At 39.4% G+C, this 17,753-nt stretch overlaps 1 protein-coding gene across 1 annotated transcript; it reads left to right on the top strand.

Moving 5' to 3' along the window:
• The first annotated feature begins 676 nt into the window (after positions 1-676).
• On the top strand, positions 677-10,498 carry LOC127572809 (proteinase-activated receptor 1-like). The gene is made up of 3 exons (XM_052020444.1): positions 677-955; positions 1,059-1,373; positions 8,384-10,498. Exons 1-3 carry the CDS (start codon positions 949-951, stop codon positions 9,598-9,600), a joined length of 1,539 nt encoding a protein of 512 aa, XP_051876404.1. The 5' UTR covers positions 677-948; the 3' UTR covers positions 9,601-10,498.
• The last annotated feature ends 7,255 nt before the right edge of the window (positions 10,499-17,753 follow it).

Here is a 17,753-nt window from a genome sequence, read left to right as displayed (position 1 = left end):
CCAACTGCTGATAGATCCTGTTTCTCAGAATCCCTTCCACAAACTTACCCACCGCTGATGTTAGGCTCACTGGCCAGTAGTTCCCTGCATGTCCTTGCAGCCCTTCTTAAATTAAAGCAAAACACTCGCCACCCTCCAGTCTTCTGGCACCTCACCCATTGCTCAGGAAGATACAAAAATCTGATACAAAAATTCTCTGCCAGGACCGCAGTATCGTTTTCCCCTGCTTCTCACAACGTCCTAGGCTACATTTGATCAGGCCCCGAGGATTTGTCCACCTTCTAGCGCCTCAAGATCGTCAGCACCTGCTCTTTCGTAATGTCTTAATGCGCACCAAGTACAAGCAACTAGATCAGAATAAATTCGAGTGAACCACTGCTCATGCACACAAACTCTTTGGGCGCTGAAAAGGAAAAGGTAAAAAAAGGCGGTGTTTACTTCTCCTGCGGTTGCTTGGAAAAACACTTAGTCATCCAGACTTTCCAAGAAAGCTCAAGTCCCATTATCTGTTGACAGGCACTTCACATACTTCCAGCTAGCGCCGAATTTTATCATTTCAGATCATGAAGAGTTTTCAGCTACAGCTGTAGTTGATAATACTTGCTATCCCCATGCGCACTCCTCTGCATTCATTTGATGTTTCTTTTGGTCTCGTCATCATTTAAATCTTCTACCCTCCGTCAGACAGATGCATTGGAACACACCGAAATACCGCGGAGGCAGTGGAAGGAATGCGCCAACCCACAAACCACCCGCCCTCCTTACCAACTACCTGCTGCCCCTTCCGTGGCAGAGTCTGCGGTTCCCACCTCGCTCTCAGCAAGCGTTTCAAACCCCACAGAACAAGGCTATGCATTCTCGATCCCACAGAAGAAGTCCCCCCTTGTTTTTCTTCTCCCTTCCCACTTTTCGGTGCATAAGATCTTTTGGAGAAACAAAGGACTGCAGATGCTAGGTGAATCTCTTGTATCTCTCACTTTATTTTGTTTTCCGGATTTTGGGGAAAGGTTAACTTTGTTTCTCCCTCCCAAGCAATTGACACTTGTTGCCTTAAATAGGTTCCGGAAACAGCGGAGTTACGAAATCCGAGTGCTGGGATCAGCTATTGTCAGCGAGGTGCGGGACCAGAGGGAACAGCGCTCACACTGTGAAATCGTCAACTCGGACACCGCGGGGATTAGCACAGGACCTCTGCGGATTCCTCCAGGGTTTGTGGATCGGAGTGGGGGAAGGTGGTCATCGGTTACGCGCCCAAACTGAACCGGATCGGGATTTTAGAGAGAATTGTGGACCCCCTTCACTCCAGATGTCCTGGAAAGTTCAGCTTGTGATGTGGGTCGCTCTGCTTCCCGTGGCGGTAGCTCTGCAATCTGGTAAGAAAATATAGGTGTGCAAACACAACAGGACAGGAGCTTCTTAAAGAGGGGGACTGGAAATAGAACAGAACCACTTGAAGGTAGTTGGAGGTAGTCCTGATGCAGGGTTTCGACTCGAAACGACGACAATTCCTCCCCCCACCCCACCCCCCCCACACACACACACACAGATGCTGCTCGACCCGCCGAGTTCCTCCAGCAGACTGTGTGTTGCTGCAGATTGCAGCATCCGTAGTCACTTGTCGCTCCTGTTTATTTCGTGTGGTAGTGTTTCTAAATGTTCCTGCCCCAGCCAGTGAGATCGGTTATCAGCGTCTGGTTCTAAAACCGGGCAGCTCCTGAAAATGAAATGCCTGATGCCCGGGCAGAAAGGTGAGAGACAGGGGCAGAGGGAGATGCGGCCGCCGGACTGATACTTTCACTGTGTTCTGCCCCGCTTGCCCACAGAGCAGGGGACTGGTTCAGGGAGAAGGCTCAGCTCCGGGGCCCTCTGGTGTAGTTCTGGAACAACCCAACTCAGTTTCCCACAGTTGCCCGTCCATCCGCCCTGCACAGTGTCGGAATGTGGGCAGAATATACAGCGCTCTCTCTCTGATGCATTAAAGCTACTTTCAAAGCTGTTGGTTGTCAAGCAAATTAGCAAGTAAGCAGTTGCCATGTGTGAAGACACGCATTGCCTTTGTGGGCACAGGAGGAGGCCATTCGACCCATCAGACCTATGCTAGCTTCAAGCAGAGCAATCCTGTCAGTTCCGTCTCCCCCGTTCTTAACCACAGTACTGCCGAGCATTTGCGGCCGTCCATTCCAGACACTGACAAGTGTTTTGAAACGGAGACACGAGAGAATCAGATGCTGGAATCTGCAGCAACAAAACAAACTGCTGGAGGAGAGCAGAGGATCGAGCAGCATCTGTGGAGGCAAACGGGTGGTAAACGTTTCGGGTGGACACCTTACACCAGGACTTGTTTTGACGGCTACATTGTGTAAAAATCTTCCCCGAAATTTCCGCGTTATTCTTTAGTCAAATGTTGCCAACTACTGTTCTTCAAGATTGTAAGCAGGTTTAGTTTGCAAATACTATAACTATCATCACCCAACCCCATTCTTTGCGCCAACATTCATAATCCCGATGTAAATACAATGGAAAAAGAACTTCGCAAACGCTTGAAATTTACTTGAAACACGTCACAAATCCAAAACAAAATTAGTTGTTGACACGTCTGTCATGAAACATCTGACACATCCTATAATTGTACTTTGATCCAAGGCGGAACCTCGCATATCTGTCAAGTACTGGTACTCCTTTACTTTCCTTCATGTAATTGAGTCGCCTTCCCGCCCCCAACTCAGACAGGGTAAATGAAAGCAGATGCTGGCAAACAGATATTGCGCGCCAGCAACGGAACGACATGACTCATAGATTGTCGCTAAAGAGTAATTGTTATATGTTTTCAGAGATTTTCCAGATGTCCTTCAAGGTTCTGTTGATTTGGTAAAAAGTGCAGCACCTCAGAGAACTTGTGTTTCATGGGATTCCTGGGCTTTCCGGAGAAAACAAGGAGGTTTCTTTGCCTCATATCTCAAGGTCACTTTGTTACAGCTATTTATCGTAAAGTCTGGTGGTGGAAATGGAAACTCAAGGATAACAAAAAAAGCGATTGCTGCTGGAGGGGATGGGGGAGTTGAGTTAACAAAGAGGTGGAAAATAAGGATAGGAAACAGTAGAGAGGAAGTAACCTTAAGGAAAGCAGTCAATAAAGAAATGCAACATAATGTGTAGTTAAGATAGAAGAAATAATTGACAACTTGTAACAATAATGCCATTGCACAGCAATAAAAATACTATGTGGCATTTACAAGATATGGAAAGTTTCTTGGGTATGGTTACATTCACGGGAAAACCAAAGAAAAACGTAATACTCAGAATCAGGTTTATTATCACTGACGTGAAATTTGTTGCTTTGTGGCAACAGTACAGTGCAAGACATGAAAACTACAATAAGTTACAAAAATAAATAAACAGTGTAAAAGAGGAATAACAAGTTGAAAGGTAGTGAAGACTAAATCAACAAAAATTCAATCAATTCAAAGATTTTAATTCTATTTATTTTTTGAAATTTTCTGCTGACAATGTTGAAGAATGCTTCATGGATTGAAATCTTTCTTTTCACTTTTAAATTAACTTCCTTCAAAGCTTCCCTTTGAATTTTTTTCTCTAATAGCAAAACCAGATGTTGAAATTTGCTTTAACCTTTTAAATGCTTCCAGAATGTGATAAACATTTTGGTGAAGTAATCTTTGGTGCACATATTTTTGGATTTTTGCCTTGGTAAAATAAAAATGCAACAATGGATTAAAAATTGAAAGGAGTGGACATATAAAGCATGTCGATCAAGGCCTGAAATGAAAGCTAATAACTTAATGAACTTTTCATCAAAACAATTCTTCATGGTTCTGAGATAGTTTTAAAATTTAACAAAAAACAGTTTTTATTCTTTTAAGATAAAGAAGTTATGCCCTTCCAATCTCTTCCATTCTTTATTGTGTAATCACAATACAATGTTTCATGATCCAATCTAACTGGGTGGAGTAATAGAAAGTCATTGTTTACCCCCCCCCCCCCCCAACTTCCACTAAAAAAAGATTTTATATATATTCAGGAGAGATAACTTGCTGTTGTTGTGTGTACACATTTGAAAATGGAGACACATAAAAGACTGATGGACAAGATAAGAGGGGGAAGTGTTAACTTAGAGTGAAGACTAGTTATCACATAGAGGACTAGAGAGAGTTTTTCAGGCTGGAAGGATATAACTAGCGGAGTGCCCCAAGGATCAATTCCTGGTCTTTAAGCATTTATATTAATGGCTTGGAGAGGGGGTAGAATCCTAGATATCCAAGTTTGCTGATGATACAAAAATAGGTGGGAGGGAATGCTGTGATGAGGAAATCTGGACTCTGTGATAGAATACAAATAGATTGAGTGAGTGGGTAAAAACTCAGCAAATGGAATTTAATGTAGGAATGTATGAGATCATGTGGTTTGGCAGAAGGAATCAAAAGACAGACTATATTTTAAATAAGAGAGACACTGCAAATGAGTGGAGAACCAAGGGGTCTCAGTATTCCACTCATTTGCTTGGAACACAAAAAAAAATTAGTAGGCAGGTGTAGCAAGCAGTTAGGAAGGCAAAACAACCTATTTTCCTTTGTTGCAAGGGGGTTCAAGCTTAGAAGTGGGGAATTATTACTGCACTTGCATGGGGTGCGAGGCCACATCTGGAATATTACATACAGTTTTGGTACCCTTATTTAAAAAAGGATTGGAAGCAGTCCAGAAGAGATTCAGTAGGCTAATTCCTGGGATGAAGCAGTCGCACAATCATGAACAGCTATAAAAAAAATTAGGTCCATATTCTTTGGAATTTAGAAGAGTGATGGTTAATCTCATTGAAAAATGTAATATCCTTAAGGGGAACAACAGGGTGGATGTTAAGATGTTTCCATTGGTGGGAAAATCTCAAACGAGGCATCATAATTACAAGATTAAGGGATAGCCATTTAAAATTAAGTGTGCAGGAACTTCTTCCTGCAGAGGGTGATGAATCTCTGGAAGTCTCTGCCCTGGAGTGTTGTGGAGGCTAGATCATTGGGGGTAGTTAAAGAGGAAGTAGATACATTTTTGAAAGATCAAGGAATTGAGGGCTGTGGGGAACTGGCACAGAAGAGGAGATGAGGCCTGGGCGGGTCATATCGAATGGCACAACAGGACTGAAAGGCCAGGTGGCTTACTCATGCTTCTATTTTCTTGTGAAAATGGGTTACTCTCCCAAAACAAATATACTTAATAAAGATATCCAGTTCTCCACTTATGAGTAATCAGATATAAAATCACTAAAAATGACCTTAAAGACCCATACTAAACCAGTTAATAGTTTCATTGGTACATCCCGGTCAGTTTCTGAATAGCTAAATAATATTTGATTTGAAAAATATTTTCAACAGTTTGTTGTTAATGCCAATATGCCCCAAAAAACTGAACACAATTTGAAGAGCCTTACCAAACCCACACAATCAGGGAAATACCATTGTTTTGACTTGGGGGATTAGTCAGTTTTGTGGATGGGACCTCATCCACATTAATTAATTCAGCTTATGTAAAATATCACATTAAACTGGAGGATAAGTAGTCTTAGGCGTAACTCACCTGCAATTTAAATTCCCTGAATTTGGGCAATTTTACAAAGTGTAATAGAATCTGGTGCAGAATTAGTGTAATAGCAGAAACTTTCCTCCCAAAAAGAATATGGCTGATTCAGCCTGGGCTTATTTTCCTGCTTGTCTCCCCAAATCTCATGATTCCCTTGTAATTCAAATGTCTATCAGTCTCTGCCTCGAATATATTCAAAGGCTGCACCTCTGTAGCTTTCAGAGGTAAAGAATTCCTCTGAGGGAAGAAATTTGTCCTCATCAGCTTCTTAACTGGCCTAGCTCTTATTCTGCTGGAAACCCTCACTAAGGAAAACAACTTTTCTATTCTTCCTCAAATGTATTTGAGCTATATAATTGGATACAAAAACTTTATAACCATTATACTCAATCAACGTTTTGAGTTAGATTATTTCCGTTTATTTTTATATTACTGCATAAGAGTTTTATGAACACTTATAATAACACAAAATTAGAGGTTAGAATAAAATTAGATTCCACACAAGGATTTATAGTGTAAAAATTGCTGATTTGGCATGAGAATTAGCTCTTTGCAAATCTGAAGTGCTGTGAGGTTTGTTGTATACTTAGAAATTTCTTGCAAATGGATTTCATAATTGGTGCACATCTTTTGGCATATATATATATATATATATATTCTGGTGTGCAAACTCACATCCCAGTACAGCTCTACTCAAAACAATAGACATTGTAAGTCCAATTATCCACAAATGTTTTTTAGCCTGCAGAGACAAGCAAAAGTATTGTTCTTTATTGTGAAGACTGTGGCAAATCAGAGGTAGGTAGGAAAATAAATTCAAAGACTTTTCTCATAGGCAAATGCAATTAATTAGTCATTTTGCAATTTTTGTATAAAATGCATCTTCTCAAACTTTTTAAAAGCTTATTGAAAACTGTGGTATAATCATATCAGTAACAGAAAATTGGAAGGTAGCTACTCTCAGATAAATTAAATATTGCATTGTCAACAGCTTGAAAGAGCAAATACTTTTGCCAGATTAGAATGATTTGCCAAGAAAACAAATTGTTTGACCGTACAACTGTTTCTTGCTAAATGTATTCTTTATTGGTTTAAACATGATTTAATTTTAGGCATCTGTGAGTAGGTGAAATGATTGGAGATTTTATAGTGAAATTTTAATCAGACCTCTGAGACGATGATTCCAACATCTGGATATAGGGGAAGATCAGAGTCTTGGCAATGAAGTAACTGAAAGTTAAGAACAAGTATTTTAAAACAAATGATTAAAGTACACATTTTAACTAACAATAAAATCCTGATATGGCGAGGTAGAAATTCACTGTTAATGAGTTGGGTTCCTACACAACGTTGCACAGGAAATACAGGGTGCAGTTTCAATTTTTTATCAAACCTATTTGGTCTCAGTGGAGACCATTAAAAAGGAGAAACTAAAGGTTAACTGGGCAAAGGAAGAAGACAATCAAGAGCAAACAGCAAGCTGATCACTGGGTGTCTGCACCTGGGCCTCTGCTCTTTCCAGAATGGCCTCAAGCTCCGATTTCCTCTGGGAGCCGGGCTGTCAGTGCTTCAGTGTAGCAGGGCGCACGCAGCCTGCTGCACTTTCAGGATGTCTTTGACAGCAGGATAGGTCTCATCCCTGGATTACTGGCTTTCAGAATTATTAAAGTTTGTCAAAAACACAAGATCTGTCAAAAAAAAGCATGATTTAAAAATATTACCCACATTTAAAATGTTTAAGCACACCACAAGAACTATTAAAAAAGTTTGAATTTACTTGGCTAATCAAAAACTTAATTTACCTTCCTCTTGGCATCCGATATTTCTCTTTCATTTCAATGGGGACCATTGTATTTGTTCTCCATTTAACCTGGAACAATTTTAAAGGACAAGCTTGAAAGCTGAGAAGCTTGTGAAGTTCATTCTGCTCTGTTGGATTCCAACTGGCCTGAGTCCATGCCCGTGCTGAACTCTGAGAAGTCCATGGAGAAACCAGGCCTGGCATAAGGTCAGAAGACCCAGTTCACTATTTGAAATGGGTGGGGTGTCAAATGGGGAGGATGTGCAATGGGGAGGATGTGCAATGGGGAGGATGTGCAATGGGGAGGATGTGCAATGGGGAGGATGTGCAATGGGGAGGATGTGCAATGGGGAGGATGTGCAATGGGGAGGATGTGCAATGGGGAGGATGTGCAATGGGGAGGATGTGCAATGGGGAGGATGTGCAATGGTAGTTCTCCATTACACAAATATCATAAAGAATGAACCAATGCAAAGAGTCATTGGATCGGTCATTTAACATCCAACATTACATTGTAAGCTTTGTACATTCCACCCTGAGGGCATACAATTATAGGGTTTTATATCACTTAAAGAGGTCATTAGCCCTATGACACCTGTGCTGAATCTCTGAAGGGTTTTCATTTTTATTATACTTTATTTCTTATATTTTTGAAATTATTCAAATCATTCCATATTTAATGTTATTGCAGATTCTGATAACCATCATTAGTCATTGCCATAACATTCATCTATGCTGGAAAATTTCTTCAAATTAATGGATTGCTAACTGAATACTGTAAATGAATAGAAGTCTCGTATAAAACTATATGTTTTTCTTAACATTGCTTTTGGCTATTCCTCTGCTTCAGGAGAGTCTAATAATGCATTTTCTTGCATAATTGTGGCTCTTTTAATACTTTGCAATTCATGAATCTAATGTACATGATAAATTCATGTTTTTATAGCTCATTAATTCAGAAAATGATAATTCGGACTTTTTATTTTTGTTTCTCAGGAAACCATTCACAAGGTAAAGTTCGACCCAGAACCTTTGCAGGTATTTTGGATTCTGAGCCTAATGAATTTATCGATCTTGAAGGGAAAATTGAAGGTGAAGGTGAAGGTTCAGGCCATTATGAAGGAAGTGGACTCAGAGAAGGATCTGGATTTGAATTGGATGAAAATGGATTTATTGACCCTGTTAAAAACTCCAAGAAACTCTCTGTGACCATCCCAGAGTCAGCAAGAGAATATCTAACCAGCCAATGGATTACTGTATTTATCCCTTCTGTTTACACTATTATTTTTGCAATAGGATTGCTTTTCAACTGCATAGCAATCTTAACCATTCACTTTAAAATGACATTTGATAAGCCAACTGTAATTTACATGTTAAATTTGGCCCTGGCAGATTTATTATTTGTGCTGTTGCTTCCATTGAAGATCTCCTACTATTTTTCTGGTAATGATTGGAGTTTTGGTTCTTTTCTCTGCCGACTGGTCAATGCTAGTTTTTACGCATACATGCACTGTTCAGTGTTACTGATGATGTGTATTAGTGTTGACCGATTTGTTGCTATAGTTTTTCCAATCAGATCTTCCTCCTGGAGGAGCCCAAGGCGCGCAGTTGCACTTTGCTTCGTCGTGTGGCTTTTAACCTTTGGTGGTGCTATGCCACTTTTCTTGATTGACCAAACAGTATACATCACTAATTTGAATATTACGACTTGCCATGATGTGCTTCCCCTCTCTGTACTACAAAACTACTTCACCTATTACTTTCCCATTCTGTGTGCTCTGTTTTTTGTAATTCCCCTGGTTGTGACCACAGTCTGTTATGTGGGTATTATTTCAGCCCTTTCTTCAACAAATGTGGGAAGCGAATTCAAGAAAACGTCAGCCATCATTTTGGCTGTGATTGTGCTTTCTGTCTTCATAGTCTGCTTTGCACCAACTAACATCATTTTGCTTATACACTATCTTCATCTTAATTATGCAGCAAATGACACTCTCTACTTTGTTTACATGCTCTGTGTATGCATAGGCAGCTTGAGCTGTTGCCTTGATCCTTTGATTTATTATTATGCCTCGTCTCTGTTCCAGAAGCATCTAAAGAATCTATTTTGTTCTAAAAATGATACTAAATCTGGGAGTAGTCAAACAGGATCCAAGAGCTGTAAAACAGGAAACACCAATTTCAATGATAGTACCTACAAAAAATTACTGGCCTAAACTTATCACGACATTCTCACCTTTTATTTTACTATTTTTCAAAGATACCGTAACCTGTAATTTGGGATAAAATGTATAAAATATCCTCTAATATTTTTGCTTCATTATATTTTTATTATTTTTATGTGTTTTTCTTTTATCTACATTTATCTTGTGATAAAAATATAATTTAATTAAAACTCACCAATTCTGGTAATATTTCACTTGGCAGGATATGTTTGTTGGGTGTATTCAGAATATGTTATCATCAACGTTCCACTACTGCTCAGTGTAAATAATGCTTAAACACTTTATTGCACATTCCATACGGATTAGTCTTGGTTACATGCTTATCCAGTTAATGGGATTTGATTAGAAGCAGCTTCTATACTTAGTTTGTTGTTTTGCTGTTTTCAGATTAATGTTGCAATTGTCCTATATTTTGTTTTTTTTATTTGATGGAGGAATAAATGAGTGAAAGGCTCTATACCCGAATTGCTATAGAACCAATGTGGTACTCAGAACTAAATATCCCTCTTCATTAAAAAGCTGTGATCTAATTGCTCTCTCAGAAATTTAAATTTTGATTTATATGTTTTTCTATGAATTTGATTTATAGCTTTCTGATCCTCCTGTACTCAGGTGATTTTTCATGCTTAGAAGGAATTAAATGCAATGGATTTTATGTTATGTAGGCTAATATAGTCCAGTTATATAGCAGAATATAATTCTGTACCTTCACTTCTGAAATGTTGCCCATTTGCACCTTTTAAGGTCAGTGCCTGCATTCAACTGTACATTTTGCCTTTCATTTGTTTCTAACATGCAAGACAAAACTGAAATTCATGTACCTAGAAATTGTGTCACATTATGTCACCTGTTTTGTGTACTGGAATGATTAAATTTCAATGAAAAATCATTCTCAGAGGAAATTCTCATTCTTACAGTGAGCTCCAAGATGTCCACAACTTTGCTTCCAGATTCTCCATGTACATGACATGGTAGCACATGGAAGAACCTGGAATTGTGCAGTGGCATCCACCAGTGTGCATGTATACATTATACTTCTTCCACACATCAGGTCAACAAGTGTGGCTCACAGATGCACTCATCCCCACCAACCACAGATCTATTCTCCAGTCCCCCCAATCCTCAATTGATCTGCCAACTGACCTCACTCCCCATCAACTTCCCAGCCATCCTCAATCCAATACCCTTTTAATCTCTAGCTCTCAATCTTCACCTGATCTCTTTACTGATACCAGCAACTGATTGAGACTCTATTCTGATGAATTACCCAATTCCCCAGGTCTCACATTTCTCCACCTCTGCTTCTCCCAGATGATTCCCTAACCTTCCACCCTCTTCCCAACTCCAAGATCTTTTCTTTGACTTCTTCTCTCCTACCTGGATTAACCTGATTTCAAGTGTGTGCTCCAGAATGGCAAATTGAAAATTTGCTGAGCTATTGAAGTTTTCAGTGATGGACCCTCAAACAAAACATTTGTTGACTTGTCACTCTCCATTCCATTAACATGCCTTTCCTTACAACATTCAGTGACTAAACTTCATAAGGTATTAAATTGGCTAGATAGCTGCTTTGGGGTTGCGAAAGCTTTCTTTTTAAATTGTGTGAATCCAATTGCAGGATATTCCCTCCTATTTCTGCTTAATTTTTGGAACCACCCCCTACAGTTGTCAGAAAACAGCAAATTTGATTTTTAGCAAAAAAACAAACTGCTGGAGGAACTCAGCAGGTCAGGCAGCATCTGTGAAGGGAAATGGACAGTTGTGTTTCGGGTCACGACCTTTCATCTGGAATCTGCTGAGTTTCTCCAGTAGTTTGTTTTTTTATACCAGGTTCCAGCATCTGCAGTCTCTTGTGTCTTCAGATTTGATATTCAACTCATTATGAAGAAGATAACCTACATAATGTTAATCAGTAGTAGTTTAAAGGCTCAAATTACCATGGATATTTATTGCTATAACAACTGTTATCTGTGGAAGCCTCTCCAGTTAAATACAAGAAATTAAATAATACAAAGCTATTATTTCATTTATTTGTTTTCTCAACATCCCAAATTTGACAGGCAACTGATTTTCTCATATAAAGTCTGGGAAATAATATGCATTTGCAGATTATATGCTAATGAATGATGTAGGTGCAAGCATATTCATGAAGCATCTCTGTTTGGCAATAGTTATTGCCTTTAATGCTTAATCTTTCTCGATATAATTGCAGGAAACTAAAGCTTCACTTCATGAATATTTTAGTTTATGATCTATGTCGTCAAGATATATTTAAACATATTTTGTTTATCATTGCATGGAACTAAATAGAACTAATAACTATATTTTAAATAAAATTTATAGTCAATAAAAGTCTAATATAATTGGAAGATACTTGCTGAAACATCGTTATAATTTGAACATTTGCCAGCACGTTCATATTGTGTTCATAGTAAAAAGATAGTTTGCCTTAGTGGACCAAGTCTCTTGAGGATTTAGATTTGCACAGCTCTATGTTTCTTTATTCCTATAGATTTAACAGTTGATATTTCAGTACAGCAATATATGCTGGGGACCATGTATCTTATTCAGCCCACACAAATATCACCATACCAGTGTATTTAGTAGAGGTGTTAACTAATCGCCAGATGTTTTACAAGTGAAACAATTGCATAGAAGTATGAAACCATAGTAAGAAAACGATGGTTACCTCACATGATACATAAACTGGTTTAAAACAAAAATGAATTTGAAACTTAACAGTTCTCACTGTTACTTGATGAGATGGCACGTTGTTGATGACTGCACGGAGCTCTTTTTGGCTGCCTCACAAACAGCTAAGAATAGGGACTTTACAGGCTGCTGCCTATTATACAGCTATTTTATGTTGAAGCAAGTAAAATGGTTAAACATTTTTTCAATTATCTTGAACTGACACAACATATTAAAAGTTATGAAAAGTTATTTGTCACCATCTGGTGTTCATTTGCTTTGGATAATATCAGAAACCATACTTAACATCTGATTTACCTCCCAGGACAAGTTATTTCAACTGCCATCTGCAAACTAAGGTTCTCCCTCCTTACTAATCTGCACTGCACACCAAAACAAAAATCCTTAATTCTTGAAACCAGTTTCCTCTTAATGACAATGTGAATTCTCAAGATAATATTCTGTCTTGACTATTCCTCCAACCTAAAGAACAAAGAATATTAAAAAAAATACAGCTGCCTGGCATGAATTTTAACAACAGATTTGCTTACCATTATCTATGATCACATCAAAATGATTAACAATCAATTCTACATTTGAAGCATTTTGAAGCTTTCCTTCAAAAACACATGCATCTGCTTTACAGGCTCTTTAGTTAGATTTGATCCTACATGAAATACTATCCTCCAAGAGATTTTTCCAAGTTTGTGTATATAATTTGCATCATATGAGGATGATTTCATCACTAAAGCTTCCTCAAAAGAATTTTTGTAAAGATGTTATGGTTAATAGATAAATTCAGATAAATCATCTTTGTTGTGGGATGCTGAAGATCACTTAATAAACAAGCACATAAAAAATGCTGCAGCACCTGTCTCACCCCTTCTTCACACATATTTGGATAAACATTACAGGACTGAAACACAGTGAACAAAATCAAATCAGTTCATAAATTTCAGTATTAATACAAACTCACCATTACTTCTGTGATCTTTCTCATCCTTCTTACTTCAAGGTAAAAATTCTTAAATAATCCTAATTGATTTATCACACTATATCTGAAATTTGTAAACCATCTGAGTCATCAGAGTTTCAGTTTAGTATTGATTTTCTCAGTGTAAATTCCTCTCATATTGTGTCATGACCAAGCTGTGTAGCCTTGCTTCTCAAACCAAGTATTTCTTCTTCTGTATCCCCTATCATCTTGTACTTACATTTCAAGACAATACCTTACCTCTATCTTCCAAGAACACTGTATCCAAAAGCACACTTATCCACAAGTTCCTTTCGGGGACATTGTATCTGATGAACAAGTTTATCCACCAGTTCTATTTTTTCTCTATCGGTATTAAGTCTTCTGATTTTTCACTATGCACCTACAGATTTCTCATTATTTACAGCAAATAAAACAGCTCCCTTATTTCACAGATACAACCCCTCCCTGCTTCAGTCTCAGCTTCTCACCTGATTTAAGAAGACCATTATCATCCCAATCGGTACCCAAGAAAAACAAGGTAATGTGCCTTAATGACTACTGCCCGGTGGCTTTGACATCCACCATCACGAAGTGCTTTGAGAGGTTGGTCATGGCGCGTATTAACTCCAGCCTCCCAGTCAACCGACCCACTGCAATATGCCTACCACCGAAACAGCTCCATGGCGGATGCTATCTCCCTGGACCTACACTCATCTCTGGAGCGTCTTGACAGTAAAGACACCTACGTTAGACTATTGTTTATTGACTATAGCTCCACCCTCAATACTATAATTCTAAGCAAACTTATCTCCAAACTCCGAGACCTGGGACTCAACCCCTCCTTTTGCAACTGGATCTATGACTTCTTGACAAACAGACCGCAATCAGTGAGGATAGGTAGCAACACCTCTGGCATGATTATTCTCAACACTGGTGCCCCACAAGGCTGGTCCTCAGCCCCCTACTCTACTCCCTATACACTCAGATTTTGCTCTAACTCCATCTACAAGTTTGCAGGTGATACCACTGTGGTGGGCCGTATCTCAAATAACGGTGAGTTGGAGTACAGGAAGGAGATAGACAACCTAGTGACATGATAACATGACAACAACCTTTTCCTCAATGTCAGCAAAACAAAAGAACTGTTCATTGATTTCAGGAAAGGGGGTGGCGTACATGCCCCTGTTTACATCAACAGGGTTGAGTTCGAGAGGGTTGAGAGCTTCAACTTTCTAGGAGTGAACATCAACAATAGCCTGTCCTCATCCAACCACGTGGATGCCACAGCCAAGAAAGCTGACCAGCATCTCTACTTCCTCAGGAGGCTAAAGAAATTTGGCATGTCCCCTTTGAACCTCACCAATTTTTAACCGATGCACCACAGAAAGCATGCTATCCGGATGTATCACGGCTTGGTATGACAACTGCTCTGCCCGTGACTGCTAGAAACTGCAGAGAGTTGTGGACACAGCTCAGCATATCACAGAAACCAGGGTCCCCCCCCATGGACTCTGTCTACACTTCTTGATGCCTCGGTAAAGCAGCCAACATAGTCAAAGACCCCACCCACCCTGGACATTCTCTCTTCTTCCCCCTCCCATCAGGCAGAACATACAAAAGCCTGAAAGCACATATCACCAAGCTCAAGGACAACTTCTATCCCACTGTTATAAGACTATTGAATGATTCCCTAGTATGATAAGATGGACTCTTGACCTCACAATCTTCCTCGTTATGACCTTGCACCTTATTGTCTACTTGCACTGCACTTTCTCTGTAGCTGTAACACTTTATTTTGCATTCCGTTATTGTTTTACCTTGTACTACCTCAATGCGCTGCTGTAATGAATTGATCTGTATGAACAGTATTCAAGATGTGTTTCACTGTATCTCGATACATGTGACAATAGTCAACCAATTTATTTACCAATTTACCAGATTCTATTTATTAACTTTTCAAAACTAAATGTACATTCAAGATAATAAATTGTTTATGAACTGTATAGCAATTCAATATCAAAATTGAAAGAAAATATTAGAAATGGCATCTCAGGCAGTATTCATGGAGAGGAGATAACAAGAGCTAATGTTTCAGACCAATAACCTCTCATCAGATAGCCATGACTTTTTCCATAACTTCCTTAAAACTTAATAAATTATGATCATTGTTTCCAAAGGGTTCCTCCACAGACACTTACACTACTTGTCCATCCTCACTGCCTCACAAATTGAATACTGCCCCTTCCCTAGTGGGACTCTCCACATACTGCTTTAAAAAACCCTTTTGGATGCAATTTACAAATTCCATTCTGGCTAAGCCCCTTAAACTAAGGCAATCTCAGTCAATACTGGGAAAATTAAAATTCCCCACCGCAACCACCCTATTGTTTTTATACCCTAATGCCATTTGCCTACATATTCTTCCAATTCCTTCTGACTTTTGGAAGGCCTATAGTATAAGCCCATCAAAGTGATCACTCCCTTCTTACTTCTATGTTCTACTCACTGGCTGATCTCAGCAGGAAATCCTCCCTGAGTATTGCTGTAATACTCTCCCTGATCAGCAGTGCAACTCCCTTCCCCTTTTACACCCCCTTCTGTCACAGCTGAAACTTCTACACTGCAGAACATTGAGCTGCCAGTCCTGCCCTTCCCTTAACCATGTTTCCGTGATTGCAACAATATCACAATCCCATGTGCTGATCCACGGTCTCAGCTCATCCACCTTATCTGTGAGGCTCCTTGCAGTGATGTAAGCGTAGTTAAACCTACCAGCTCTCCCATGCTTCCCCACCTGTCTGTCTGCTCAGCCCACTGCACTTGCCTGTTCTATTTTCTACATATGATTCTGTCTCCCCACCTGCTGCACTGTCATTCTGGGTCCCACTCCCCTGCCTCATTAGCTTAAACCCTTCCAAGAACCACTTACAAACCACCCTGCAAGGGTATTGGTCTCCCTCCAGTTTAGGTGCAACCCATTCTTCTTGTACTGGATTGGAAGAGAGCCCAATGATCCAAATACCAGAAGCTGCCCCCACTCCATGGACCAGCTCCTTAGCCACACATTCAACTGTCCCATCTTCCGATTTTTATACTCATTAGCATGAGGCACAGTGAGCAATCCCAAGATTACAACCCTACAGGTGCTGCCCTTCAGCCTTCTACCTAATTCCTTAAATTCCACTCACACAACCCCATCTCCCTTCTTACACAGTCTTTAGTACCAACATGGACCATGATCTCTGGCTGCTCACCCTCCTCTTTCAGAGTGTTCTGCCACCACTCAGAGACATCCTTGACCCTGGCACCAGGGAGGCAACACGCCATCCTGGAAGTCTCACTCTGCTGTCTGTGTGAAGTCTCCATGTTCTTCCTGTGACCACGTGGGTTTCCTTCCAGACCCAAAGACCTGTGGCTTGGTATGTTAATTGGTCATTTTAAGTTGTTCCAAGTATGCAAGTGGCAGAAATTGGGGTGGGTGGGTGGAGAAGGATTGATGGTTGATGGGACAGGGGAAATAAAATGGGTTAGCTAAGCATTAGTATAAATATGGGTGCTTGATGGTCGACATGGACTCAATGAACTGAAGAGTCTCGTGTGTGGGCACCAAATGCTGGCATAATAAAGTTATAAATAAACTTTTGCATAATATGCTATCTAGAGTCTCTCAATATAAACAGAATACCTATTTGACTTCCAAAGAGTCTCATCCGCTATTAACTGTGACCTCCAAATTCCTTTTCAGAATCTTCACCAAGTTCCTTTCTATACCTTACACACCCAGGATTTTCTAAACCGACAAAGCAAAATCTAAACACATCAAATCATATCTGTTATGGAGGGCATTGACCCTTAACTTACTTAAAGTAACATCTGACATATTAGGCTGTATTTTACTGGAAAATTACAGGAAAATTAATGATGCAACCCTTTACGGATCCTCAAATGGGCCGGGACATCTAGAGCAAAGGAGATATAGCTCAAGTAGTGAATTTCCAGAAATTGTTGGTTACTCCACATCTTGTCCTTACTCTTCATTTTACTTTTAAAATTTGCTGGATTTTCACTTTAAAAGTCAATTCAATCAGCTACACAAAATTATGGTTGGTAATTAAGAATAAAAATCTCCTTTAACAACATGGTGATTGTTAACACAGTGTGTATAACCATCACCTGTTCAAGAAGGAATTATTTAAACTTTTTATTCTTATTCCTACAAAGAGTAGCTTCTTCTGTTAGATTTTGAAAATCTTAATTTTTCTGCCTACTTTTACTTCCCGTTTCTCTTTTCTGAATCTCATCCATTTTTATTTTCCCTCTCTTTATTTCACTCTGGGGATCTGAGTTGAATTTGATTTAGTCATTAGTCTGTTTCTTTCTTAATCATTGAAATTCCATTGGGTAAGGAATTACAGCACCATTCCTTGAGGTATGATATATCCTGTGCTTTTGACAAACCATTATCAGCTTGAGCTGG

The sequence above is a fragment of the Pristis pectinata genome, chromosome 7 (assembly GCF_009764475.1).
Source record: "Pristis pectinata isolate sPriPec2 chromosome 7, sPriPec2.1.pri, whole genome shotgun sequence".
NCBI classification, from domain to species: Eukaryota; Metazoa; Chordata; class Chondrichthyes; order Rhinopristiformes; family Pristidae; genus Pristis; species Pristis pectinata.
This window is presented reverse-complemented; position numbering and strand designations above follow the sequence as displayed.